The 27,370-nt window shown below is 42.6% G+C and overlaps 2 protein-coding genes and 1 non-coding gene across 5 annotated transcripts; 2 read left to right on the top strand and 1 right to left on the bottom strand.

The window, feature by feature from the left end:
- Positions 1–1,392: 1,392 nt before the first annotated feature.
- usp11 (ubiquitin specific peptidase 11) lies at positions 1,393–17,893 on the top strand. Its single transcript, XM_086033884.1, has 21 exons — positions 1,393–1,826; positions 4,601–4,707; positions 5,644–5,774; positions 5,883–6,000; positions 7,325–7,470; positions 8,286–8,347; positions 8,879–8,978; positions 9,060–9,233; positions 9,320–9,478; positions 10,229–10,453; positions 11,445–11,528; positions 11,745–11,839; positions 11,918–12,100; positions 12,182–12,276; positions 12,381–12,866; positions 13,024–13,094; positions 14,078–14,190; positions 14,279–14,428; positions 15,737–15,852; positions 16,053–16,141; positions 16,682–17,893. The coding sequence occupies exons 1-21, from the start codon at positions 1,714–1,716 to the stop codon at positions 16,883–16,885; spliced, it is 3,021 nt and encodes a 1,006-aa protein (XP_085890010.1). The 5' UTR covers positions 1,393–1,713; the 3' UTR covers positions 16,886–17,893.
- A 35-nt stretch (positions 17,894–17,928) lies between these two features.
- On the bottom strand, positions 17,929–22,418 carry LOC147153654 (ER membrane protein complex subunit 3). 3 transcript variants are annotated; one of them, XM_086033940.1, is made up of 9 exons: positions 22,260–22,418; positions 21,014–21,197; positions 20,815–20,872; positions 20,349–20,442; positions 19,282–19,386; positions 19,126–19,207; positions 18,907–18,986; positions 18,750–18,832; positions 17,929–18,677 (listed from the first exon to the last, which is right to left on the bottom strand). In XM_086033940.1, the coding sequence occupies exons 2-9, from the start codon at positions 21,166–21,168 to the stop codon at positions 18,549–18,551; spliced, it is 786 nt and encodes a 261-aa protein (XP_085890066.1). In that variant the 5' UTR covers positions 21,169–21,197; positions 22,260–22,418; the 3' UTR covers positions 17,929–18,548. The 3 variants fall into 3 exon arrangements, with proteins under 3 accessions (XP_085890066.1, XP_085890073.1, XP_085890081.1); XM_086033947.1 differs by lacking the exon at positions 22,260–22,418 and adding an exon at positions 22,009–22,172; XM_086033955.1 differs by lacking the exon at positions 22,260–22,418 and adding an exon at positions 21,845–21,922.
- An 80-nt stretch (positions 22,419–22,498) lies between these two features.
- On the top strand, positions 22,499–22,580 carry trnas-aga (transfer RNA serine (anticodon AGA)). The gene has a single exon. It is a non-coding gene; the product is annotated as a tRNA-Ser (tRNA).
- Positions 22,581–27,370: the final 4,790 nt, after the last annotated feature.

Genomic DNA, 27,370 nt, shown 5'->3' with positions numbered 1-27,370 from the left:
CGCCCCGAAAACGTGCCGATTTCACCATTGCAAGAAATGTGCTGTCAAAATATATAATAGCGGTGCTCAGATCGATCGGGCACCGATCGTGATCGGCCGATTTCCGTGGTAAAGTATGTGTTCAGCATATGTTGAACAATGCCAGTCACAAAAAACGATCACTCATACAAAGCTCATACTTTGCCGTCTGCAGCTACAGAGACCAGCCTGTGTGCAATGTAGCGACACCGCCCCTTTTTCTTAACGCCGCACGTTAAGACCTCTTCAACATGTAGAATTGGTTCGGGCTGTCGAGACAAGTAATCACTGTGATTGGCTGTATAACAGCATAAAATCCTGATCGGAACACCCTTAATAATTATTATTACATGTTGAATTGTCTCATGTTTTATGTTGGATTTGTATTCATGCACATCTTAGCAAAACTGAGTTGAGTTTGATTAAAAAGTCATTGACGAAAATTTGTTCCTCTAAAAAATGTTATTTTTGACAGAAATTCATGCCTTGGTCAAGAAAAGTTTGTGTTTTGGACAATATCAATTGCAGTACGTATCGGCTAGTAATCAAATAAACCTGTATGCAGTGGTGAGGGGGCGGAAGTGGTATCAGTGCATCCCTTGTCGTATTCTATGGGTTCAACAGACAGCAAGAAGTTGTTCGTTTTCCAGCAAGTTACTTTATTTTGACCCCCCCCCCCCCCCTCCGCCCCCACTCCTATTCTCAGCCTTCAATATAAAAGCATACCAGCAAACCATTTCACAACATCTCTAATCGCTTGATCGTTGGGCTATTTTTTTTAACAGCAGCATGCCACAGACATGTTAAGACACATTTAAACGTGGGGGCAAGTGCATATATCTAATTTTGATTCCAATTCTGCAAATCCCAACTTCAACTGTAGAGTCCTGATGACCTTAAATTGCTAAGCTTTCTACTTTGTTGTTACCGTTTTTATTACTTCATTATCACTTCATCATCTATGTATCTGTCGTACCTGGCCCTGCACTGAAAAAAGGTTATTGCTTTTCGGTTTCACTTGATTAAAATGCATTAAACTAATATACAATTTGTTTGTTTGAGGAAAACACGGGAAAATTGCATTAGTTTACCACATTTAAATGTTATGCAACCGATGTACATGTTCGAATTAAGTAAATCCAAAGGATTTTTTTTCTGTGTGATTTGTTAGCTGCAGCAGTTTTCAGAAGTCAATCCAAATACAACGTTACAAATCTCGCGATAGTCTAGTCTCGTAAACGTGTGCCGACGTTAATCTCGCGATACATTCATCAAAACAGAAGACGTCACCAAGCTGAACGAACTCGGGTGACGCAGCCAAATAAGAGACTTTAATACATGTCACCAAGTTTACGTGAGCGTGTCAAACGTGACACCGCCACTAAAGATAACTCAACACTTGAATGATCATCAAGGTTCACACATCACACGACTTAGGCACAATACATTCGCGTTTGTGTCTTGCGAATGTGCAGCTCACGCAAACTATTTCAAGAAAAGTAAACCAAGTGATTTTAGTGTTTGGAAAGGTCAGAGCGACGAACCAGGAAGTCGTCATCCGCCCTCTGGAAGCCACTTCCTACTTCCGCAAACAAGCCTGCGCAGCCCCCCAGTCGATGGCTTGAGCAAGGCGGCGTTCCCAAGTGTCAACTTTTGCCTTCTTCTCTCGTCATTAATGTCTCACTGACCGTTGTCATGGCGGCCGATAGCCGCTGCCCCGCAGCCGAGAATCCTCCGGGCCTGGAGACGCAGCGGCAGGAGATCGAATGTCTGCTCCGGGACTGCGAGCTCCGCGCCGGGGACAGTTGGTAAGAATCATCCGCGCAGGCTAACCAGTCGCCGCCGTGAACGCCCCTTTACGACTGCCCTTTATCGCCCCCAAGGCTGCTTTTAAGCGTCTTTTGGCAGTCTGATTTTTTATTTTCTTTCTTTCTTCTTTTTCTTTGTGGTGGTGGCCATGGAAAGGTCCGGCTTTGCAGGCTCGTGTCTGACTGACCGTTAGCACAGGTTGCTACTGTTAGCATGTGTGGAGCGCTCCCCACCTCCTTCCTGGTCAGGTTAACTTGGAGAATAAATGTGTTCGGTTGTGCTCGACCATCTCTGTGTCGCATTTGAATATGTGGATTGTTAAAGTTTTTGGTTCAATCAAAACTCAGTGCCAAATATTAAAGGCAAATTTCAAATACTACACAGGTACAACCATAGCCTAGTCGAGGAATCACCTCTGTATTTTTTTTAATTTTTTGTTGAACGTAACCTCAGGTCTTTGGTGAAAAACTGAAATTCGCGACTATCATCTTAATTTTGTCCCTTTCCCGTCATTCCCTAAGATGACAATGATACCGCATATAGTCGTACCTCGCCATATCACGGTTCACTTATTGCTGACTCAGTTGCAGATATTTGAATCTTACATACCTAATTACAGCAGATTTTTCACCATATCGCGGGATTTTGCGTGATTATTTTTCCACACAGGCAAATGTTACTGCAGATTTGTGTATCAATAAGTGCAAGCAAGGAGGAAAGACAGAATGTCCAAAATTGCAGATAATTTCACACAAAGAGAAGAAAGTGTAGTGTGTCTACTGCAAAGTAGAACTGGCGTACATCACTGCATGTCTTAAGGTCTCCAGTTCAACATACCAAGCCCACTTTGCCATCCGGCAGTTGGGTGAGTGACAGTGTCAGTGAGTCCCGCCGGCCAGGTGTGGCTTGCACCGTCAGCAAAAAGGAGCCATCAGTGTGGAGTTTTCTCCCATATCAACATGCTGAATTGGAGTCAGCAAAGTAGAAGGCATTCAAAGAAAGCACACCCAGAATTGACTAATTTTGCGCTTTATTTACATGTCATGTAGAGGGATTCAGTCCCAAATACCTGTCAGTATGCACACCTTCAGGCTTCTGCCAGAAAGAACAAAAAAAATGTCAGGAAAAGCCTACTAGAATAGCCAGACTTTATTAGGAATTAATCATTGGTACTTTAAATGGTAGGTGTGCTGACTCCCATTTAACACAAGTTGTAAGAGGGTACCTCTTGAAAAGATTTATGTATATATTTTCAATTGAGCTGTACATAATGGCATATTCATGGTGTTAAGTTTTGAAATGATTTATCTGGGTGGGATTTTATTTATGTCAAAAGCTGGACTTTGAACAGGTGTGTGTCAACTTTTTGTGCCCACTGCAAAGGCAATTTTTCAACCAAACAGGTTTTCATTTCAGTTCATTGTCCTTGTGGAAGTGCCACAGACGGTTTGAAGAGCCTTTGCCTTGGGACAAATTTAGCGCAAATTTTCTTCATGTTCAATTCATCATAAATAATTGTGTGCACTGTTCGCACACAGATTTCAAACTGTACACTTACGGTCTCTATTGACACTCGACAGTCCTTATCCATAAAAGCACAGATTTTCCCCACCGCCTCCCGATTGTTCTGACTTCCCATCCCAGACCTCTCATCGTCTCTCACAGACTCTCTGCCACCCTTAAAGTTTTTTTTTCCAACTGTTTCAACTACGCTGCGCTGGTCTCCAAATATCTTCAATCAAGCTTTGATTTATTGGGTTGCTGCTGCAGCATTATATGTACACTACACCGTTTTTAATATAATCTACCCTTAGTACATACTTTTTGAATGAATTGAACAAACTTAAACGCAGGTATCAACTTGTCAAGTAATTAAAAATGCAATTTTGCACAGGTTGACATCTTGTGGTAAACCTCCCTATACAGCTCCAGAAAGACAGTTTAATTTATAGCAAGATACATAAATGAGTAACGGAGGTGCTTAGGCAAATAAAGATTGTCATCATGTCCTGTATTTCAGGTTCTGTTTCTGTTTAGAATTGAAAAAAATGCTATGTTGCTATGCCAATAGATAGCAAGATAGCAACCTTAAATAGTGAAGCTGCAAAGACAGACTGACTAGGATTTTACATTTTGCGAACATACAGCAAGATGACAACATGAGTAGGGAGATTGATTGATAAGGATTTAAAAATGTGCTCTGTCATCAGGTACTGTTGAAGAGAATAGCTCAAATGCTAAAAAATGCTATGCTATCATACAGAGACGGGCATTCCGTCCCGGTGAGGTAACGGACGGACGCCCATTTTGTGGACGGACGGGTGACGAGAAGTCTTTTAAAAAGGACGGACCAGCGGCAAAGTACATTTAAAAGACCCAGAAGTGGAAGTCTTTGTTTCCTCTTAAAATAACCTTGAGTACAATAAAAAATTTTTGCTTCCTTAACGCTTATAACAATAGGTATTAATTAAATGCTGGACATTTGACTGGACAAAGCATTGCTCTTTAGTATTTCTTGAACTTTACAACAGAGAGTAAATGTTTTTTTTTCCCCAGAATTTTTTTTTTTGGGGGGGGGGGGGGGGGTGTCATGGCGAGGATGTTTGAACATCATAATCCTTGTCTTACATTGTAATGTCATTTAAAAAAAAAAAAAAGCCAATTTTTGTCTTTCTTTTTTTTTTAAACTAGCATTTTGGCCGATTAAATCAAGCAGCTGATTAATCGCTCGTGCCCTGAATATGCTCTCACTTTCACTTTGTGTGCCTGTCAGGTTCATGGTGGAGCATCACTGGTACGAACAGTGGAAGGAGTTTGTGGAAAGCGGAGACCAGAACTCATCGTGTCCCGGTCAGATCGACAACGCCGAGCTGTTTGAGGGTTAGTGAACTCGCCTCGTTGAGCGCTTGTCTTCCAGCCGGTGCGAGCAACAAGAGAAAAAAAACGATGTTTGTGTGCAATCGGTGACCTGGTTCATCTGATACATTTCTTGCTCTATAACCACTATGTTCAATTACAATTAATTATTGTACTATTCCAACTTTAGTCTTGTGATATACTATGTAAATGACTCTTATGATAATATTAGTTTATCCGCGTAAAATGTTTCTCGTTGTATTCTGACTTTATTTTCTTAAAATAACCATTTTAGGTGACATAAAATGACTTATTCTTGTAATGGAACACAACTAATGAGTATTTGTGTAGAATTACTTATGATAACATTCAGACTTTATTCTTGCAAGATAGCAATTTTATTCCTTGATTAAAAAACATTTTTATATCATTAACATTCTTTTAATTTAAAATCGCCATTTTATTCTTAAATAACTTCATCACATAATGTAAAAAAAAAAATGTTTTCACATATGCCAATTTATCCCGCAACATTGCTACTTTATTTATTAATTACGTTTTCATATACGAATACAATTTTACTCTTTTAAAATCAGAACTTTGATCAGAAAAAAAAAGACTTTTCTCCCCATATTCTGATCATATTCTCATACTTTTAATGACTTTATTTTAATAAAATAATACTTTTATTCATGCAAAATTCCTTTTGCTGCTTACTAATATTCTGTCTCTTGTAGAATAGTGCCTTTATAAAAGAACTTAATTCTGCTACTATTATTCTCACTAAAAAGCGGCATTCATTCATTTTTCTCCTTCTATTACGAATTCATTCACTTACTATTTCTGATTTACGACTCATAAAATAGGGACATTGTTAATGTAAAAGTTTTTTTCCCCTCATTTCAGCCTGACTAACTTTCCATCCTATGCAAGCGTATTGATCAAATTTCCTCACCTCAGATGTGGACTCCTACCACCTGAAAGAGCGTCTGGTGGAGAATGAGGACTTTGTGTTGGTACCTGCCGAGGCGTGGCATAAGCTGCTGTCCTGGTACGGGATGGTGGACCAGCAGCCGCCACTGGAACGCAAGGTGACTTTAATAAAAATCGTGTAAACTGGGACTTACCTCCCAATTTTGTTCCCCAAAAATTTGTTTTGAGATTTTAGTCATGCGTTTGTGTTCTCGTGTCCGCATCAGGTGGTGGACCTGCCCAGCACACTCAAAGTGGAAGTTTACCCAGTGGAGATCTTCCTCTGTCTCCATGGCAACATGGAGAACGTCACTACGGCGCACTTTAGCCGCACCGACAGCATACGTGAGTTGCTTTGTGGTTACTGCGGCTGCGTTCGGAGCGACATCAGTTTGCAATAACGGTTGTAGAAATAATCCGGGACAGGGTCAAACTCTCGTCATAATGCAAGAGTGGGCAAAATGTTGTGCTTGAGGGCCACTTTTTAGTTTTGAATTTGCCCGATACGGCCAGCTCGTTGGTAGATGAGTTGTAAAGTCAAATAAAAATAAAAACAATAAGCCAAGGGTAGGATATTTAATTGCCAAACTTGCAAATAAAAGAATACATTTTCATTTTTGTTTTCTTCATTATTAGTCAAATTATAATTGGCCAATATTATAATTGAAAAGTTTTGAATGTGAAAAAATGTATGAAAATATATAAAATAGTTAATTTTTGTAATAAACAATTTCACACTTTTTAAAAGTTATTCATAATTCATTAATAATTTATTGAATATGAATACAAATATGTACTGTTAATTTGACTATTAAGAAAATGTTTGCAGTCAGTCATCTAGCCAGTTATTTAATTGAAAAAATGAATAAAAATGCCTTGTTATTGTTCTAAAACATAAAAAAAAAAATTTACATTTTAAATAAGTTATTAGTAAACAATTATTTTTTTAAATACTTGGCTAATTAATTGTAATTAACTTAATTATTTATAATAAAATTACAAACCTGTGCTATTATGCTATTACATTGTTGTAATTTATCAAATAATTGTTTGGTTCTAATCCAATTATGAATAATGCAATTTAATCAATGTCAATTTTTTACTTCACATTTTCTAATATTTTTTTCATTTTGTTGATGTTTTTTCACCTACGAATGAGCTGGCCCCTATGCCCCATTTAAAAATGAATTGTGCCCCTTGTGCACAAAACTTTGCCCACCCCGTCTTGATTTGCCCATGTGCTTTACTGTATGATACCTTGCGCATAGCGCTGTCAAAAGATTAATCGCAATTAATCTCATTTTTCAACTACATTTTTTACGAAGCTTTGAACCGTTATTTGCTTAAGTAAAATCTAGGAACTAATGTGGAAAAAAGTAAATTCCAATTCAAAGACTGTTCTAATAGCTTTCTTTGATCTTGGATTCTTTTCCTGTAAAATACAACAGTTGAACGATACACCAAAGATGTACAACAAATATGGTATTTGAATTTGGCTGTGCAAAGTGTGCAAATTATTTTGGATTTCTCCAATGAGCCGTCAAGTAACTTTTTAAGTAAAACTTCCTAAAAGTCTGTATTTGCGATTAATCGCGATTAATCTTTTGGCAAAGTTGCGCAATGACTGTTTGAACACTTCATATTTTTAAACTCGTCCATGTGCGTGCAGAGTCAATCCAGTGGGCCATGTGTCGAGCCTTCTCGCTTCCGCCGACATGCGAGTGCCGCCTGTGGATGAAAAGTTCGGACAACAACTGTGAACGTCTCAGGAACGTCCACTTGAGCGTGCTGGACGCCTGCCTGAGCTCAGGGATGGTGAGGACGCACACACGCACGCACTCTGACACGCCGGGCTAATTGTCTCGTAAAGTGTTAAGATTGTATGTATTCTCGTTACATATCTCGGAATATTCTGACTTTTTTTATTCTCATGAAATAATGACTATCTATAAAAACGTATTTGGCTTTATTCTCTAACCATTACAACTTTATTCTCATAAAATACTACTTAATTCAATTACAATTTCCTTAAAATAAATTAAATACTTTTTAAATAAAACTTCCTAAAAGTCTGTATTTGCGATTAATCGCCATTAATTTTTTGACAAAGTTGTGTAATGACTGTTTGAACACTTCATAAAATAAGAACTTTATTGATATTAAGTGACTTTCTCATAATCTATCTCACGCATTTGGTCTTATTGTATTCATGTACTTATTATATTAAAATATAGTAATCATAAAATAACATGTAAAATCCATTTTTTGATGACTTCCATTCATTCATTGTCCTTTGCTATTTTGACTCTATTCACATGACATAATTACTTCGTTATGATACTATTATGACTTTATCAGGAAATATAAACTGTATTTGGATAAAATGACTTCCTTTTTTTTAATATTACAACTTTCTTCTCATGAAATAATGAATTTATAAACACCCAACAAAATACTTGGATCCTTCCTGTATTACTACTTTATAAAACAATAAATTAATTCATGTGTGAAATTACTTTTTCTTGTCATTCTTACAATACAAAGGTTTTGATTAATGTTTTTTTTTTCCTCCTTTGATAGGATTTTTAAGTTGGGAAATGTGCAAGCATGTGTGTGTATTTGTGTTTCAGACGGTGATCATGGAGACGAGGAATGCTGACGGCACTTGGCCAAGCACCAGACCTTTGATTCTGTAAGCAACTTTGTTTTGCTCTCGTTTTCTTCCCTTTTTTACGCCCCTTATTTTATATTATTTTTTTAAATGCCTCGCCCAAAGTTGAGCAAAGTCTGCAATTCAGTATTTTGATGGGAGCATGACAGACATGCTTATGACGGTTTATGAAGACACTTGGGATTTTTATTATTTTTTTCTTTTAATGGGTGGAGGACATAATTATGTCTTCTTTAATACTATAACATAGCAGTCGCCCACAGTCTCATGTTCCACATGAGCGCCAGCTACTATTTGAAGCAATAACGGCTGACCTGTTTTCTGAATCTGAGCCGCGATTGGTCGTTGTGAGCAGTTGTGATGTCATTTTCAGTCGACAGAAGACCAAAATGGCCGCCCCCAGAGATGGCTAAAAACAAGTGCATTTTGCTGCTTAACTTATATTCCACAAACGCAAAATTAATCCGAATGCCGTGTTTCAACTAGTGAGCCTGCTGGGAACATATTCTTGAAAAAAAACATGTTTGGCTTGACTTCCGCTTTGTTTTCCAGGAGGAACTCTGTGGAGGAGCAAGACTCGTATCGAGGTCAGCCTGGCGTCTGCGGCCTCACAAACCTCGGCAACACCTGCTTCATGAACTCCGCTCTGCAGGTCTCACACACACACGCGCGCGCTCATGCGTGCCTGCGCACACTCACACTGTTGCTCACTTGCTTTTCGTCCGCGCTGCAGTGTCTGAGCAACACTCCCCCGCTGACCGAGTACTTCCTGCAAAGCTCCTACCTGGAGGAGCTCAACTTTTCCAACCCGCTGGGCATGAAGGGCGAGATCGCAGAGGCGTACGCCGACGTCATCAAGCAGATGTGGTCGGGCCACCACTACTCGGTGGTGCCGCGCGTCTTCAAGGTGCCGCCGCGCCGCGCCGCGCCACGCCGCCCGACGGCGCCGACCGCCCCCGCAACACGACGCCTCTTGCTTTTGTGTGTGCGCAGACGAAGGTGGGCCACTTTGCGTCTCAGTTCCTGGGCTACCAGCAGCACGACAGTCAGGAGCTGCTCTCCTTCCTGCTGGACGGTTTACACGAGGACCTGAACCGGGTCAAGAATAAAGAATATATCGAGCTGCGAGACGCCGAAGGACGCCCGGACCAGGTCACACTCATTCTTTCTTATGTCGTGGTGTGTGTTGGTTTTTTTTTTTTTTTCAGGTAAAATAAAAATGTTTGTTTTTAGGAGGGGAAAAAAAAAAAATCATATTAGTTAAAAAATATTTTTCCAACAAAGTATTGCTTACTTTCTAATGAGAAAGAAAAAATTACATTTGTTTCATAGAAAAAAATTCTGAATGTTATGAAAAAAAAACTGTTAAAAAAAAGTGCTGTAAAAATTACAATATTAAGAGAGGAAGTATTTTTTGTGTATTTTTTTAGATATGTTAAGAAAAAAAGTAAACTATTTCACTTAGAAACGTTGAACTGGTCGCCAGCCTCAGCATTCACATTCACACTTATGGACAACGTACAATTGACGTAGCATCCAGGTTTTGGGAATGTGGGAGGAAAAGCCCACACAAACACGGGAAGAATATGCAAACTACGAAGACCTGAGCCGAGATTCGAACCGGGAATGTGCTAACCATTCCTTCACTAAGCTGACTAAATTAACTTACATGCATTCAATACAAAATCAGAGACACAAATATTGTTCTTTACTTTCCAAAAGTACCTCAAAAGCGTCTGATTATGAAGGCATATCATGTACACATCCCGTCTTGTCACCCCACACATTTCCAACCGGTTTAGTTCTCGGCTCTGGCTGGGCCGCTCGAAACGTTATTTTTCTTAAAAGTCCCATTTTTTTCATCCATCTTATGTGTGTGCCTGTGTGTGATGGCTCGAGCAGGAAGTGGCCGAGGAGGCATGGCGGAATCACAGACGGCGCAACGACTCAGTTATAGTCGACACCTTCCACGGCCTCTTCAAGTCCACGCTCATTTGTCCCCAGTGCCACAAGGTGTCCGTCACTTTTGACCCGTTCTGCTACCTGAGCATTCCACTTCCTGTCAGCAAGGAGCGCGTCATGGAGGTCTTCTTCATCTCGCTCGATCCATACGCCAAACCCATGCAGGTCCGTGTCTCTCTCAAAAAAGTGGGTTATCCAAATACGTTTTTATTCTTCTTCTCAAGGTGACATTTTAGTCGCTCAGACGACAATGTGAAACATTTAATCGACTCGTCTATTGTGAGTGGACAATATTAAAAAGCCTCTAGGTCAGGGGTGTCAAATTTTAGCTCAGAGTCCACATGGAGAAAAATCTATTCCCAAGAGGGGCCAGACCGGTAAAATCAAGATTTAGGACTTGTAAAAAAAATTGTCATCAATACTATGCAGGTTTTCGCTATTTGCGTGCCGGCCTGGTCTCTCTTCCCCACAAATAGTGGGGGTCAACTGTAAATATATTAACAAAATAAAAAAAGAACTTCCTTTTTGGTCCCCTATATATCCCAATATAACATTTTTCCTTCATTTGAATAAAGTTGATTGCAATTATTTATTTTCCGTTTGTCCATAAGATACATATTTTGGATAGAACACACAATAAAATGAGCTAAAAAAATAAATCTGTCAATAAATCAATATAATGAAACACAAATATCCATCCATCCATTTTCCAGTGGCAGAAAAAAAGTCTCAATCAAAGTACATTGTTGTAAAACTTCTTTTCCAAAGAATACAGTGAAGTGTAAAGAATTAAATGTATGCAGCAGTGCTTCAAGTAACATTTAGAAATCCCTACCATTTAACCACTTTGGACCGGGTGGTTACAGGCCGAAAAGATGGGGGAAAAAAAAAACAAAGACGTACAGTACTTCCGGTTTATTTATTATCCGAGGCTGAAATACATTTTATTTTGAAAAGTGACCGGATTCTCTCCGTTACATCCGTCCATGACTGACTCTTAACGCACGTCAAGTTGTCTCCGTCGCGTAACGCTAATATTAAATGCGCAAGCTAGCAAATGAGTCAAATAAACAGACGTATTTGGAAAGTTTCTCTAGTAGCGACATGTTTTCTTCAGTCAAATGAGTCAAGCAGACATTGTCGCGTGTGCCCGCAGCATCGCGTTGTGGTTCCCAAGGCAGGCAAAGTGTCGGACCTCTGCTTGGCTCTGTCAGAGATGACCGGCGTTCCAGAAACTCAGGTGAGTGAGTGTAAACCCGTCGTTGCAATTGCCTATTTCATGATAAACAAAAACCTTTTGAAGACGAGTTTAGTATTCTTTCACCTTGAGAGAGGCGCAAGTAGAAAACACATTTTAACCTCTTTCCTTTTAATTCTGTATAAGCGTACGCCAGTGGGCCAATGAAAATCAGACACCGGGTCTAAATTGTGTGACGTGTGTGTGTGTGTGTTTCAGATGGTGGTTGCTGACGTGTTCAAACATCGCTTTTATAAAATCTACACACCAGACGAATCCCTCAACTGCATCCTGGACCGAGATGACATCTTTGTGTAGGAAGACCTCTTTGCGTAAGGCCCTTTTTTTCTGGGGGGGGAGTCATATGGTCAACAAGTTGTGTTTGCGTGTAGGTACGAGTGCAATGTGCAAAGCGACCAGCAGGTGTTGCTGGCGCTCTACCTGCGAGAGCGTTCCCACTACAGAGACTACGGCTCGATCAGCACCACGCTCTTTGGACACCCGCTGCTGCTCAGCGTGCCACTCAGCAGCTGCAGCCAGGAGGCTCTCTACCAAATCTTCCTACAGAGATTGGCGTGGGTAGCACTCGATACGTCCGCTTCACTCGCTTCACCGGCCCCGCCGTGATTGTTGCCGCGTTGTTGGAATGTGCGTAGGCGCTACGTGCGAGCGCCCAACCCCTCGGAGGAGCTGGAGGAAGATGATGACGAGGACGAGCTGTATAAAAGTCAAACCAACGGCATCAGCGACGGTAACAAAGCGACCTCGGACACACGATAGGCAACCGAGCCGACAAGCCGGTTACGTTCGGATTTGATGACATCGATTCCTCCCCGCGTCTAATTGGCCGCTTAGACGACGAGCAGGATGACGCGGAGCGAGCGGGGTGCTCGCAGCCGCAGGCGCGCTTTGCCGAGGGGCCGGCGAACGGCCGCCACCAGGAGCCCGCCGCTCCCTCGGAGGGCCACGCGCGGCCGCCCCCCCCGGAGGAGGGCGACGTCCACAATGCGTCCGCCGGCGCCGCCAAGCCCCCCTGCAGCGGCGACGCCGGCCCGAGCGACGGGCACATCCACGCCCGCGGCGAGGAGAGCCGGACTGATGCGGACGAGGAACACAACGAGGAGGTAGAGAATGAGGAGGAGGAGGCGGCGGCGGCGGCGCAAAGTGACGCCAGCGCGGAAGACGACGACAAGCAGGAGGAGGCGTGTTCCCCCAGCTCGCCCGCCAACGAGCAAGCGGCCAAGACCAGGACGTGTCACAGGAGGAAGCGTTTGTTTGACATCCAGGCAGTCAACTGCAATGGACTGGAGCGGGAGACGGGCCCAGACGTGACCCTCAGCTGTGAGTGTACACACCCATGCGCGCGCACACCCCCGCGCTTGCAAACTCATTCTCCCTCATACACACAAATATCTCAATCGCACAGTCATTCACTCAGACACACACACACACAGTCTGTTTGATGTCCGATATGATATGCGGGTTGATGTGTGAGCAGCACAGCCGTACGTGGCTCTGGACTGGGACGCCGAAATCAAGAAAAGATTCTACAATGAAAACGAGGCAGAGGTCAGTGTGTAATTGCTGGATTTGTGGGTGTGAGTGTGTGTTATTTTTATTTATTTTTTTTGTAATATATTTTTTTTATTTTCCAACTGGTCCCAATGTAGGTATATGCACTTTTTAAAATTTTTTTTTTTACTTTATTTTTATATGCAAACAGTACAGAACATTCCTTGACAAAACAGCTCAATAAGTAAGAAAATGAAAAAGCACATATTGGGACCTCAAAAGTTGAAGGCTGGTGAGTGAAAAATAAATATGGATCTACATGAAGTAAACAATAACAATGCGGTATCCCGTTAAATTAACTCAATTCACTGCCATTGACGTATTTACTCATATTTCACAGTCCAGCCATTCAATCCCAGGAATTTATTGATATTCTTTTTCACATTTTTTCAAACTTTTAAGGTAAAATAGAGTCTGAAAATATCTGGCAGTGGAGGAGTTAAAGAGGTACAGTATCTCATTGGTGTCGTCCGTCTCCTTTGAAATATATCTTATTGCCCGTCTCATAAGAAAGCCGTTTTGGGCAATCCCAAACTATGCGAGCGGTCGCCAACATCCCACACTCGCTCCAACAATTTTTGTTTTTTACAGCTGGGTTATGTTTACCCAACCCGACTCCCTGCCATTGGTGATCCACGTTACAACTGCCGTCAATTGCGACGCAATTTTTAGAAATTAACTTTACAGCCGGACGTTAGACCCTAATCATTTTGAAATTGAGTGGGCGGGGTTTTCAATATAGTTTGCTCCGGAAATGTCCAAGCTAGTCTTGTGCTTTTTCAGCATCTGGTCTGAGAAACATTGAAAGGCGTGATGGAATTGGATTGTAGATTAAGAACCCGTCTAACATCGTTGGTGCCGTGCCTAGCTGGCGATAAAACCCTCTTTGTCGGACAACGGCAGTTTTTGATGACTCGAGCCGCGGCTGAGCCGCCGCGCTCTGATCGGCCGCTCTACTCTTTCCTGTGGTTGTGCTGCAGAAGTATGTGAAGCACGGCAGCATGGACGTTCCACTGCAGCAGACCACCGTGCAGCTGCAGGAGTGCATCCAGCTCTTCACCACTGTGGAAACACTGGAGGAGGAGAACCCGTGGTACACGCTCGCGCGCACACACACACACACACACACGCACACATTCACACCTACCTACTCCAATATGCGTGCGCGCGTGCGTTCACAGGTACTGTCCCGTGTGTAAGAAGCACCAGCTGGCCACCAAGAAACTGGATCTGTGGTCTCTGCCGGAGGTCCTCATCATCCACCTCAAGAGGTTCTCGTACACAAAGTTCACCAGAGAGAAGCTGGACACCATTGTGGACTTTCCCCTCAGGTACATGCGCACGCACGCACATTCTAATCGTAGCGTTTTTCCCTTGCGTAGACCACTTCAAATGTCCCCTCCAAAAATGTCTGTCAAATGAAGGAGATGATGGCGAGACATGAACACACACACACAACCAGCTAGCATGCTCATGTTGCTATGCTGCGTTTAATTTGTGTGGACCGGTCAAAATGTCAAAAGACAAAAATAATCATCATGAAGGTGAAATGTCAGAGTCAGTCTACATTCACACTGCAAGATGTGATGCACAATTCAGATTTTTGTTGAATATAATCTTTTTACGTACTCGTTCACACTACAAAAACAAATGCGACCTCTAATGCGAACGCAACGCGTCCGCATGCGCACAAAGCACGTCAAGTGACGAGAAAAAAACTAAAAAAATAGAGGAAAAAAAAATTGTGTGACGCGGTGTTTTTACGAAAGTAAATATGGTCCCGCGTGTACGGGCTCATCTTGTCATCTCATATCGCCACAGTAGTGAGGCGGGAGGAGGTAGAAATATTTTTGGGGGGTATGAGGCAACACTCCTGAGGGGACGTCTATTGAAGATGACGTCACGCCATTGCCCCGCGTAAAAAATTGAACCGTCTGCGTGGCTGAATTACTACTACAGTACCAACGCAAATGTTGACAGACGGATGACAGACGACGGAAGTGTACCCTCGCTGCTGACCGATGACAGACGCTCAATTTTTAGTAAAATGCCCAGCTCTGCATGTACATTTACAGTTCAAAATCATTCTGTAAATGCAGTAAATATCAAATTTTTCAACATAGATGGGTGCGGCTTTTATAAAGGTGCGGCTTATAGTCCGGAAAATACCGCCCACATGGAGGAAACATGACGTAGAGGTCAGATATGTGGATGAGCATTCATACTGCAGACACATCGCATACATTTTTGTTTTATAGCCACATATGAAAGAGCCCCAGGTCAGATTTGTTGATAAAAATCGGAATTGTACGCACAGCCTACTAATTAATGCCAAGAGCGAACGCTGGCATTTTGTGTAGAACAGTCTAAATGTCTGCGAAGATAACCATCCATTCATTCAAAGTTAAATGTCAAAGATTCCGCCGCACAAAAACACGGAGATAACTCAGAGCACAGTGTATTGCCTGAAGATCATTTTCGCATTTTCCTTTGTAGATTAATCAAAATACCCCCCTCGAAAATGTCCTCAAACAAACAAAAATACAAGAACTCTCACGCCATGTCTAATACAGTCAAAATGTCTCCAAAAGTTGGAAAGGCCACACAAATTAAGAAAGACACAAACTTGCATGTTACAGACATCTGGACTTCTCCGGTTGTCTCCTGAGGAAGATGGTGTCCAGTGGGGAGCCTCCGAGCCGCTACGACCTCATTGCCGTGTCCAACCACTACGGAGGACTCCGAGATGGACACTGTACGACGCTTTGTTTTGTTTCCCCCACCACTTATAACTCTGCTTTACCTCCCATCTAGCGGCGTCTCAGTTGATTTTGTGTGTGTGTGTGTGTGTGTGTGTGTGTGTGTGTGTGTGTGTGTGTGTGTGTGTGTGTGTGTGTGTGTGTGTGTGTGTGTGTGTGTGTGTGTGTGTGTGTGTGTGTGTGTGTGTGTGTGTAGACACCAGCTATGCACGTAACAAGGACAACGGTCAGTGGTACTACTTTGACGACAGCAAAGTCACGTACACCACAGAGGAGCAGATCATGGTGAGTCATTGTGGATTATTGACATTATGACAAGGTTTATGTTTTCGAGACAAAAAAAATGTATTTGAAATTAAAATCATAATAGTAGGAATTTTAAAGTTGTGCTTATTTCTCCCCCAAAATCGATCGTATTTTCCGGACTATAAGGCGCACCGTTATATAAGCCGCACCCACTCACTTTAAAAAGAAATAGGGCCTGTTTCATTCGGAGTTCTTTTCAATTCTGTCGAATCTCAATTCAAAAGCAATGTTTGATTTTCATTGGTTACTTTTCAGTATCAATATTATTATTGTTCTTTTATTTGTTTCAGTAAGACTCCCATGTGTACGGTATATATTTTCTGGGCTAAAATAGTAACGTTATGAGAACAGTCAACAACTCAATCATTTTTATGAGAAGGTTGTATATTTTCAAGAGTAAAGTCATCACATTACAGGAAATCAAATTTGAGAAACTCTTGAAAATGATAGTTTGTATCCAAGACTTTTGGAAAAGGTAGTTGTCCCTCATGGCTTGTGATCTATTGTGTGTGTGTGCAGACCAACGCCGCCTACGTGCTCTTCTACCATCGCCAAGACAAGATGAGGAAACCTAGTATGCCCGCGCCCTCCTCAAGCCCAGCCACTAGCACAGCGTCCTCCACAAGCTCGGCCTCGACCACGCAGCCATCCGAGGCGGACGTCGCCACGGTTACACTGCCGTGTGCCTCCGCCTTTGCTGAGCTCACCATGGAGACGGACTGAACGACAGATGGGTTTAGCGGGTAACTTCTCCTGTTTTTTTTTTTTTTTTGTTGTTGTTGTTTTTTTGGGGGGTTTTAAAACCTTCCAGCGACAGTTGCACACCTCACAACGTGTGATTGAACACTTTGATATGACTTTTATCGGCCAAAAACAAGATAGTCTATTCATTCGGAGGGTAATTTGATTGGATGGTAGAAATCTATTCATTAAGACTATCATGCTATCTATGAATTCACAGACATCTGATAGATGAGAGAAAATTATGAATTGCATGAAGAACAGGGAACTCAGAATTCTGAGACACTTGTGAAGAAAAACTGTGAATTCAGACGCTAACTTTGTAGGCCCAAGACAAATCTACTAATTCTGAGATGCTAATCTGATTGGATGATGGAAGTCTATGAATTCAGAGAAACTATAATCTGATTAGATAGTCAATGAATTCAGAGACTAATTTGATTGGAAAATGAAAACCTATTCCAGTCGGATTTGTACGTTTTGCGTGAGCCACTCAGTTTCTGAATTCATAGGTTTTCTGCACCCAGACTGTAAATGTGATTGGACAAAGGCAAAAATCAATGACTTCAGGTACTAATTTGACAGGATGATACTTCTAAGTGTAAATTGTAAGAGTCTTAACCAAATTTGGCGCGGCTCTGCTTCAATGCTGTCAAACATGATTTGTTATCTATTCATATTCCATTGTCACATTCATACATGTTGACTTTGGCCTTTTCTTGCTTTTTATTATTTTTATGGATGGATATATATTTTTTTTGTATATTTTGCTTGTGCTATTTATTGGGCGTCATGTGACCTAGTGAGGCCATGGAGGCGCTTCATTATTCCCCCAAAACATTTGAGTAACAGCTGTGATGCTGTACAGTATTTTTCTAACAGAGCTTCTTTTTATGGAAACTGGTCGGGCTTTCTCTGGTCTTCCTGTTTTGTCAGACACATGAAGATTTTATAAGACTTTTGAAATAAAAGGACACTTATGTCACCACCGCCACCTTGTCTACTTTCAATGATCAAGAGTGATGTGGTAAAACTCAAAATCTTTATTTATAAATTAAAAGATTAAAAAAAAAAAAAAAAAAGTGGGTTGATCGATTGGTTATCTGTGACTTGTGACAGCTGAGAGGTAAAAGCGTCAAGAACAGGGCTGGGAAAACTTTTGTCCTTGATTTTATAATAGATGGGCCAGCTCTTAAAAAAACCTTTCACAGCAGAAGAGAAAAAAAAAATACAACATTTTGTATTATATTATTATTAGTAGTATTGCTATTAAATAAAATGCAATTGTCTAATTGACAATGTAAATACGTTTTACTAATTATCTGTACAATGTCCTTTTTAAAAGAAAAAAATATTTATTTAGATTTATAATGTAATTCTAACTGAATAAGTTAATTTAACAAATGTTTACAATAATTTGGCAAATTTAATAAAGTACTTTTCTCAGTAACATTTTTGTATTTACAATAATTAAATTCGCCAACCATTGACTGGGTAATGAAAATCTTTTTTTCCCCAAATCAAATTCAGGTTGAAAAAAAATAAAAATAAAAAAACGTTTTGAAAATATAAAAAGTCAGAGGGCCAGATGAAAGAAGGAAGCCCCTGGGCGACACTTTGCCCAGCCCTGTTCTCGCGCCTCCTTCTAGAAGATGGCAGACTTGAGGTCCTGGCTGAAGACACCTGCGAAGTTGAGCTCTCGGGCCATGAGCTCCTCCTCCACATTCTCCAGCGCCCACTTGTGCTCCACAATCTCCAGCGCCTCCCACTCGCTCTGCAAGCAGCCAGTGGACAAATGAGCAATACTGCCAGGAGAATGACACCCAATCCCAAAACAACACAGCACCTTAAAAGCCTTGTTAGGGTCCGGGGGCATGGCCATGGCAGCGCCGGTCATCTGGTCCTGCATGACGCGCGATTGGTCGGCGGCTGTGAAGAACGAAGGCGTCTAAAAGTGTTGAAACGCGCTGGGTGTGCTTTACTTTTTGTGTGTGCAGACTAACCGTTGTCTTGTCCCAGGATGAGGCTGTACATGCTCCTCAGGCCAAACACGTTCAGGAAGTACCAGGATGCGGAGCTCACCCTGCACGTCACAGAAACAATCATTTTGACAGTTGGCATTCAAATGTTTACACAAAGTCAAATTAAGTTCACCTAGCGACATTATAGTTCATCTCTTAAGTTCTTGTGAGGATTGTATTTGTATTGATTGCCACACCAACCAGGAAGCATCCAGCGTGAGCAGGTCAATGCCGCGCTGCAACATGGGCTTGAACCGCAGCGTCAGCGGGAACGGAACCTTGGCTAGATGGAGGAAAAAGGGTTGGCGCGGGTGCTTTGTTTGGCATGGAGGAAACGCACGTAGCGGCGGAGCTGACTTATGACAAATCCAGAGAAGGCCCAGTTGATCCAGCCGCCGATCACGATCATGGGCAGCACGTTGGTCAGGTTTCCTTTCATCATGTCTGTCAGCATGCTGGTGTCTGCAACACGCACGGTACAAATCTTGACGGACAAACGCGGAACGCGCCGGCGGCTAGCAGTGACGAACGACTTGGAACATTTTTCGGACCCCTCTAGTGACTATTTTTCAACTGGCAAATTTAGTTCTTGCTGGAAAAAAAAAAAAATGGTATCATGAGACATACAGCCAATTCCATAAAGGGAAAAAGAAACAAAAGCAAAAGTTTGGAATCAAGTCATTGTCAATTTCTTTTTCTGTGGATGGGGAAAAACAGTTCGGGAGGTGCCAGCAAATGCGGGCCCCCGTCCCGATGCCTCAGCAGTGCCGTGCCCTCTTCCCGGCACCTCGGCAACTACAGGCTCCCACGCCGGTTCCTCTGCAGTGCCAGGCCCCCTTCCCGGCACCTCAACAAATGCAGGTCCCCATCCTAGCTCCTCAGCACCACCAGACTCTGACTCTTCCCCAGCGGCGCAAGATTTGCAGCCTCCTTCCGATCCTGCTTCGGCGGCACGAGGTCTTCTGCTGCCCTCTGACACTGTTCTGGTGGCGCAAGGCCTTCGGCTGCCCTTTGACTCTGTTCCGGCGCAAGGCCTGAGGCTGCCTTCATGCCCTGCGTGACCCCCTGGACGCCCACCGGACTGGCACCGCCAAGACCCTCTCATCTGGCTTCCGGGTCGCCCACCAGATTGTTCCTGCCATGACCCTCTCGTCAGGCCTCCTGGACGGCCACTGGACACCCTTAGCGTCCACCACTGAACCCTTCCCTTCAGACCCTGCTTTGGGTGCCCGGTTGGCCAGTTACACGGGACCCCCGCGGGGTGGCCAACGTGGGCGTCCGAGTAGAGATTCTGGTTCCTCCTCAGCTTTTTCCAAATCACGTCGTTACGAACCTTTACCAAGCCACCACACTCCCCGCCTTTTTCGACACCTGCTTCACTGCGTACTTCTTCACCTAGAATGCAAATGGATTTTGAGGCACACCTGTCATCGGGTTTTTGGGGACCACCTTCCTCTTGACCTTCTTGAAGAAACCCGTTTCCACGTTGTTGAAGTAGTGCTTCCTCATTGTGAACGACTGCGCACACACACACACACACACAGACACACTTGGCTGGATTCATTGCAATGGTTTTCCATAAAGCCGTTTGAGAATCTTGATGTGCAGCACAGTAGTTTACTAGTAAGGTTCACTTACAGACTAGAAAGCCAAAAGTGGCACTAGTTGTGAAAAAAAAAACATCACCAGTAGAACACAGTACTACAACTAGTGCCGGTAACTGTCTTACTTGTGAGAAACTTAAAAGTTGGATGTCAAATAAATGTCCAAATGACCTCCCATAAATGTGACACTTTCATGTCCTGTGACCGTCGTCATAATCGTCACATGATATGACAAACATGATTTGCATAAGGAAGGAACTGTGCTGTGAGATGAGCGCCCAATGACCTGTCTGGGGATATATTTGCCGTTCTCTCGGAGGATGCGACTGCGCAGGAGCACCTGGCTGAAGGGACAAGCACACACAATCCTACTTGATCACTTGAATAAATCAAGTTTTAAGCTTGTTCGCGGAACAAAATTAAACCCGGGGAGTCAAGGTCACTTGTCGCGGGGTGAGAAAAGATCATCGGCGCGGAATTCCGACCTGTCGGAAACCTGCTCCAAGTCCACCTTCTTGTCGCTGTGCAGCAGCTGAGTGACGTAATGGCGGATGACGCCCACCATGAAGGTGATGAAGACGATGGGCAGCACCACCCACAAACGGATGCTTGAGTCCAGCAGGAGCTCCGGGCCGGCCATCGCGCTCTCTGCAGACTCGCCCGGCTACTCTGAAACAAACAAAAATCGGTAGCAAGAGACGCTTAACATCCCGGGGCTGGAAAATGTACCTTCAAAGTAAAAATATAATCATAAATAAGATCAATTCACAGAAAGGGACGCTACCCTCTCGTCCACCATCAAGAGGACTGGTACCAGAGCCCCTGCCTTTTGCCACCGCCTTGCTCACCCGACCCCTTTGGCCTCTCCCACAGGTGGTGAACCCATGGGAAATTCTCACAATACTTTTTCAGGCTGAGCCCGCCTGGCCCCATGAGTGCAGGCCCGGCCACCTGGCGCTCGCCAACGAACCCCACCTCCAGGCCTAGCTCCACAGGGGTCCCCGGTGAAAGGGAAAGCTAGGTCCAATTTTGTTGCTAAGAGCCGTGCTTTGTCTGGTCCTTCACCTAGGACCTTTTTGCCATGGGTGACCCTGCCAGGGCCATAAAGCCCCAGACAATTTAGCTCCTAGGATCGTTGTGACACGCACACCCCTCCACCACGCTAAGGTGACGGCTCATTGCAACACATTAGTACAGTCGATTTTTAAAATGTCCGCTTTAAAAAAAAAAAAGTCAAACTTCATTCAGTGTACTACAGTATGGTGTTTTCAATAATAATATAATATGTGTAATAATAATAATTTGATCACGTATACCGTAGAAAACGCAGGTCGACACAGGATAATTAGTTGCGGTACAAACTTTCAGACGTTGACCCCGTTGTGACGAAAAACCTAATACACCTGTTTAATACAAATTAACGCATTGCACTGACCGCGAATTTAGACTACGCATCGTAACAAAAGCACAGGGCGATTACATGTTTTGTCGTATTCGTTCGTTCCAGCTGCTGACAGGCAAGCAAGCACAGACTGACGGACGATCCTTTCTCGACACGATAGTTAGCATTAGCTCGGCTAGATAAGCACGTTTGCTCCTGTGTAGGTCGCTTAATGTGCCGTTCCCTCGACATTCGACTTCTCTCCCCCAGAAGCCACATTTTGGTTTGTGTGCGCCAACATAAAATGCTACAAAATAAGAAACTAGTCGGGAGCGACAGACCGGACTCACCACATGAATGAAGTTCAAAATGTTAACACGAAGCTAAGTCACTAATAGGAAACGAAGAAAAAAGAAGGAAGAAGAACTTCCGGTTCATGAGGGAAAACTGAAACTAAGATAAACATGTAAATGTGTGCGCACACAAAAAAAAACAGACGTCAAAGAACTAAAGAAATGTTTCATTATGGAATTTTACCATGCACATATGCTTGCCTAGAAAACTAACATTTTTACGGACGTGATTGGTCGTTGTCGTGGCCGAGTGGTTAAGGCGATGGACTAGAAATCCATTGGGGTCTCCCCGCGCAGGTTCGAATCCTGCCGACAACGTTTTTGTGGCGCTTAGACAAATCTTTTAGGATTAGGAAACTGAAATTTCACAACTGTGTGTGCTTCAGCGCAATTTCATTCCCACACTTATGAAAGAGAAGTGTTACGCTTATCGTGCAAGTCTGTGGCTAAACTTTCATATATGATAAAAGGTATTGAAATGCGTAACCACGGCAAAAGATGAGTGAAAAGACAAGGCTTAGTTTGAAGCGGAAGTCAACTCAAACATATTTTTTTCAACAATATGTTCCCAGCAGGCCCACTAGTTGAAACACGGCATTCTGATTAATTTTTCGTTTGTGGAATATAAATCAAGCAGCAAAATGCACTCGTTTTTAGCCATCTCCGGGGGCGGCCATTTTGTCTTCTGTCAACTGAAAATGACATCACAACTGATCACAACGACCAATCACTACTGACCTGTGTTCTGAATCTGAGCCATGATTGGTCGACTGGTTAGCACGTCCACCTCACAGTTCAGAGGTCAGGGGTTCGATCCCGGCCTCCCTGTGTGGAGTTTGCATGTTCTCCCCGTGCCTGAGTGGGTTTTCTCTGGGTACTCCGGTTTCCTCCCACATTCCCAAAACATTCTTGGTAGGTTAATTGGACACTCTAAATTTCCCCGAGGTGTGATTGTGAGAGCATATGTTTGTTTGTCTCTGTGTGCCCTGCGATTGGCTGGCAACTAATTCAGGATGTCCCCCGCCTACTGCCCGAAGACTTCTGGGATAGGCTCCAGCACTCCCCGCGACCCTTGTGAGGATAAGCGGTATAGATGATGGATGGATGGATGGATGGATGGATGGATGAAATTTAGAAGCCTCTGCCAGAAAATCAATCCAGTACATTGAAAGCCCTGGTTTGGACATACAGTACAGGTAATACAATAGATATATGTTTAAAGATAATCTGTAACAAGACCTAACATAATAACTTTTCTCGTTATTATATTTCTGTCTGCGAGGTGAAATCCCTCCTGTGTTCCGATTTAAGCCAACTGGACGACACTTCTGAGGTTGATTTGAATTGTCATCAATATTTTCATTTATTTTTGAAGCCCATTTTAAAAACAATGTTTCTTTTCACTGAAATGTCCTTATGGCAAAAAAAAAGACAATTTTAGGGAAGTACTTTCTTTAAAACTTTGAGTCTCTTGACTTAAAAAAAATATATATTTGAATAATGAAAAAATATATATTTTTGGAAGGAAGAGGAGCAACAACAACGAGATCAACAACAACTTCTACCGGCTGTACCCTCATGTGATAAAGATGGAGATCTAGATGTGGTCAGTGCTACTAGAGGTCAACTTGGATACTCATAGGAAAAGCTATGTCATGTTGTTGTTCTCAAACATTTTTTACCTTTTTTTTTTTTCATAGAAGACACTGATGTTGAAAGCAATTCGCGACTGCAAAACAGCGGCAATGTGGGTTGACAAACATCAGCTGTTATTGTCAAGGGTGGAACAACCCCCACTTGTCAGCATGGAAGAAGAGGAAGTGTGGAGACAATGGAAATACTATCCAAATATTTTGCCCGTGAGGAGGACCTGGATGAGGAGCAAAAACAGCTGGTTTTGACTGCACTAATGTTTACTTTCTCTTTAGACCTGTTCAAATTCAATGAAGACATTGTTGACATTGGGTGGTTCATGGTGTACACCCAATGTAAAATTGATGAAAAATGAAAATTGTAAGTATTGTAGGTTGAATTGCATGCTGCTGTATGTATATTGCATCGATTGATCGGAACAAGATCTGAGGCGCATTATCTGTTAGCTGTTGCCACTCGACATCCGTTGCCGCCTGGTTATCCCCTCCATTTGTGGCACCTTCTCAAGGTTTCTCAAATTTCACCCAAAAGCCAAATATCTGTAACTTTTTTGTAAGAAGTGTTGTCGCCTTAATTTCCTTGCTGATAGTTAAGGCCAACAAGATCCACGTTACATTTTTGAAGGACAGTGTACCAACGCGCTCCCACAAAGAACTTTGTCTTACTCTTACGTCCATGTATATGATATAATTGTGTTGGTTGCGTATGTTGTGTGTGCACAGCTTTGTCTACTCTATAAGAATCTAATAGACTGCTGTCATAAATGAAAAAACAAAAAACTAGCCTGCGGGCGCGGTTGACAAAGTTTCCACATCAAACTTTCTTCCTAACGAGCACACCTGTTCCAATCAACTGGGCGTGTTCACAAGCCTTTGTGCAAATTATATGCCTGCTGACTTGAACACAATTTGGCCAGTAGGTGGCACAATTGCTCAACCTAATTGCGTTTAAAGCAAAATTATATTCAAACAAATCTTGGCTCCAAGTTCCAACAAGTAATGTAGCTCAACACTGCTGAGCCCGAGACGATGCCAGTCTCATTCTGATGAGCTGCACTGATCACCAGTCAAACATTCACACCTAAGGGCAGTTGAAACTAAAGCCTTCGCTAAACCTAACATCATTTTTGTAATAAGTGAGTGTGTTGTGGAGTGCGAAAGTAGGTTGTATCTATGCATAATCCAACTGTGACTCATTCGTTCTCACGTTCAAAATGTACCACGATGAGGACAGTAGGTGGCGCTCATTTCCCTTCGATTCCAACCGTTTTGCTGTTTTCCAACGTTTACTGAAACAAGGCCCGCATTTCACATTCGATGTCACTCAACGTATGAATACTGAAAATAATTATGGCCTTATTATTTACTCACAAATTGGCTCACTCAGTGTGAAATGTGAACCAGTTTGATGCTGTTTATTGAACACAAAGGTGAAATACTCACAGGAAGCCGAGACGTGAGCAACAAGTGGATCCAGTCCACAGATTTAGTTTTATTGTACAAGTACCTTCTGTCATCCAATAGAAGAGCATTTAATTGTTTTGCCTGGCTGTCACTATACATCGCTGGCATAAATATAAATAAAAAGAAGATATATTTGGAATTTAGTAAATACTAATTGGACAAATAGCCTGTTTGTAATTCATATTCACTTAGTTTAGACTGGCCAGCAGCGTATTATGAACTTTCAGCAGGTGGCATTTGTACTCTCATGCAGTGAAGTACTGATTTCACTCCTGGACTTAGGCTAAGTAAAAAGCACAGACTGGGAAATGTCATTAAGTATAAAAGTACAAATGTCAACAATTACCAATAAAACAATACATGTTTTAACTTAACACAATGTGCATGGATGGGAGGTGTCGAACCCTCTGCACACATTTGCACATTTTTTTTTTTTTAAAACCAAACATCATGGTTTACTAATTGGGTACCGACTAATGCTAAGTGCTGCCAGTTTGATACATCTGAAATGACCTTGAATTAAATGTTATTATTGATAATAATATATGAATCTATGTTAAGACACAGATCATGTTAATGACATAACGCAATATTCCTCAATAATGTTTTAACAAAGTAAGAAAAAGATTAATTAGTCATACTGAGAAGAAGAAAGAAAGGAACAAATGGGAAGAGGTGCTTTACATCCAGCCCAGTTGTACAACCATAAATGTTCATGCAATTTGAAACATTCAACGCGACTCAATTCGGTCAGTTCTTGTAAAGTCGAACCCGCCATTGGTACAACAATGTAAAAATAGAGGAGGCAGTTGTCCATAATTATGGACTGTAGGGTAGGGGCGGCCCACGTTTTTTCTGAAACGGGGCTCGAGGGGTAGACCAATACATAGGGAAGCTGGAAAAAATAATTGATAAATATATGCCGGAGGGGCCTAAATGGGCCTACACAGATTTCTGACGGGGCTATAGCCCCTCCTAGCCCCGGTGTAGCGCCATCCCTGACTGGAGGACTCCAAACGGGAGCAACAGGTTGTTCAAAGAAGACTCACGCGTCCTCTTTGTGCACCAAGTGATGATTTGTTTTCAGCACATGAACAACCCCACAAAAATATATATTTTTTTCTTAACAAAATCCACCTAATCAACGCACATACTATACAATTTTGTTCACAATCAAACAAAAGTATCACGTTTAATCCTATGCGCTGAGCCCACGCGAAGATGGAGACAGCAATGATCGGAATGTGGAATTTGTCTTGCGCAGATTTCAACACATAAAGCACATCTGCATGCAGACACTTGCCACCGTGTGCGTGCTTGTGCGTCTCTAATCCTTGTAAAGGCTGCCAGCCACTGGTCCAAAAAAATCGGATGTTTTTTTTTTTTCCAGATCCCAGACACTCCCCTTTCTCGCAGCTCGACTCGCTGTTTCTCGCCTTTTGTCTTTTTGAAGTATCGTCCGTCCCCGTAGCGTATTTCACTTTCCTGCGTCACCTTGGGAGGGCGGGGGGTAAAGATAACTCCTAAAGTCAGGTTTGTGCTGTTCACATGACTTCTACGACACACATGCCCCCGAAAAGCCTTGGGGCATTTGTGAAAGTATGCAATGGTTGACCTTGGATACTAAAACAGCAAAGGAAGAAAAAAAATGCACCTCGCGTCTGACTGACGGCAACTTTCTTTTTGAATCCAAGGAAGCCAGGACACCAGCAGAATGATGTAAAGCAGAAACCGTGAACAGACAGCAAAAGTATTAGCGGCCAATAAAAAGGCACTTAAGAGCCGCATTCATCACCATTTGCTCGACTGAGGTGAGCGCACGCGAATAAAAGTCTGGATGGAGGGAAGAAAGCTTCAAGATGAGAATGTGTGAGAGGAATGTGGAGTAAATATAGACTTGACAGTAAATGTCGATATCCTTGAAGGCGCCCGATGGCATAAAGAAAAGCCTGCAATTTCTCAGGAAAAAGAGAAAAGAGAGTGTGCCAGTAA

The sequence above is a fragment of the Filicampus tigris genome, chromosome 1 (assembly GCF_054856515.1).
Source record: "Filicampus tigris isolate MCC_2025a chromosome 1, RoL_Ftig_1.0, whole genome shotgun sequence".
NCBI classification, from domain to species: Eukaryota; Metazoa; Chordata; class Actinopteri; order Syngnathiformes; family Syngnathidae; genus Filicampus; species Filicampus tigris.
Note: the sequence above shows the minus strand (reverse complement) of the source record. Positions and strands in the feature narration are given on the sequence as shown.

What these genes read in the sequence shown, in the direction of transcription:
- usp11 (XM_086033884.1), top strand. Translation starts at nt 1,714, where the DNA reads ATGGCGGCCGATAGCCGCTGCCCCGCAGCCGAGAATCCTCCGGGCCTG. An exon ending in TAGCCGCACCGACAGCATAC is followed by an intron (nt 6,001 to 7,324) that starts GTGAGTTGCTTT and finishes ATGTGCGTGCAG; the next exon opens with AGTCAATCCAGTGGGCCATG. An exon ending in TCATGAACTCCGCTCTGCAG is followed by an intron (nt 8,979 to 9,059) that starts GTCTCACACACA and finishes TCCGCGCTGCAG; the next exon opens with TGTCTGAGCAACACTCCCCC.
- LOC147153654 (XM_086033940.1), bottom strand. Translation starts at nt 21,168, where the DNA reads ATGGCCGGCCCGGAGCTCCTGCTGGACTCAAGCATCCGTTTGTGGGTG. An exon ending in CCCCAAAAACCCGATGACAG is followed by an intron (nt 19,387 to 20,348) that starts GTGTGCCTCAAA and finishes TGCGTGTTGCAG; the next exon opens with ACACCAGCATGCTGACAGAC. An exon ending in ACCCTAACAAGGCTTTTAAG is followed by an intron (nt 18,678 to 18,749) that starts GTGCTGTGTTGT and finishes GGCTGCTTGCAG; the next exon opens with AGCGAGTGGGAGGCGCTGGA.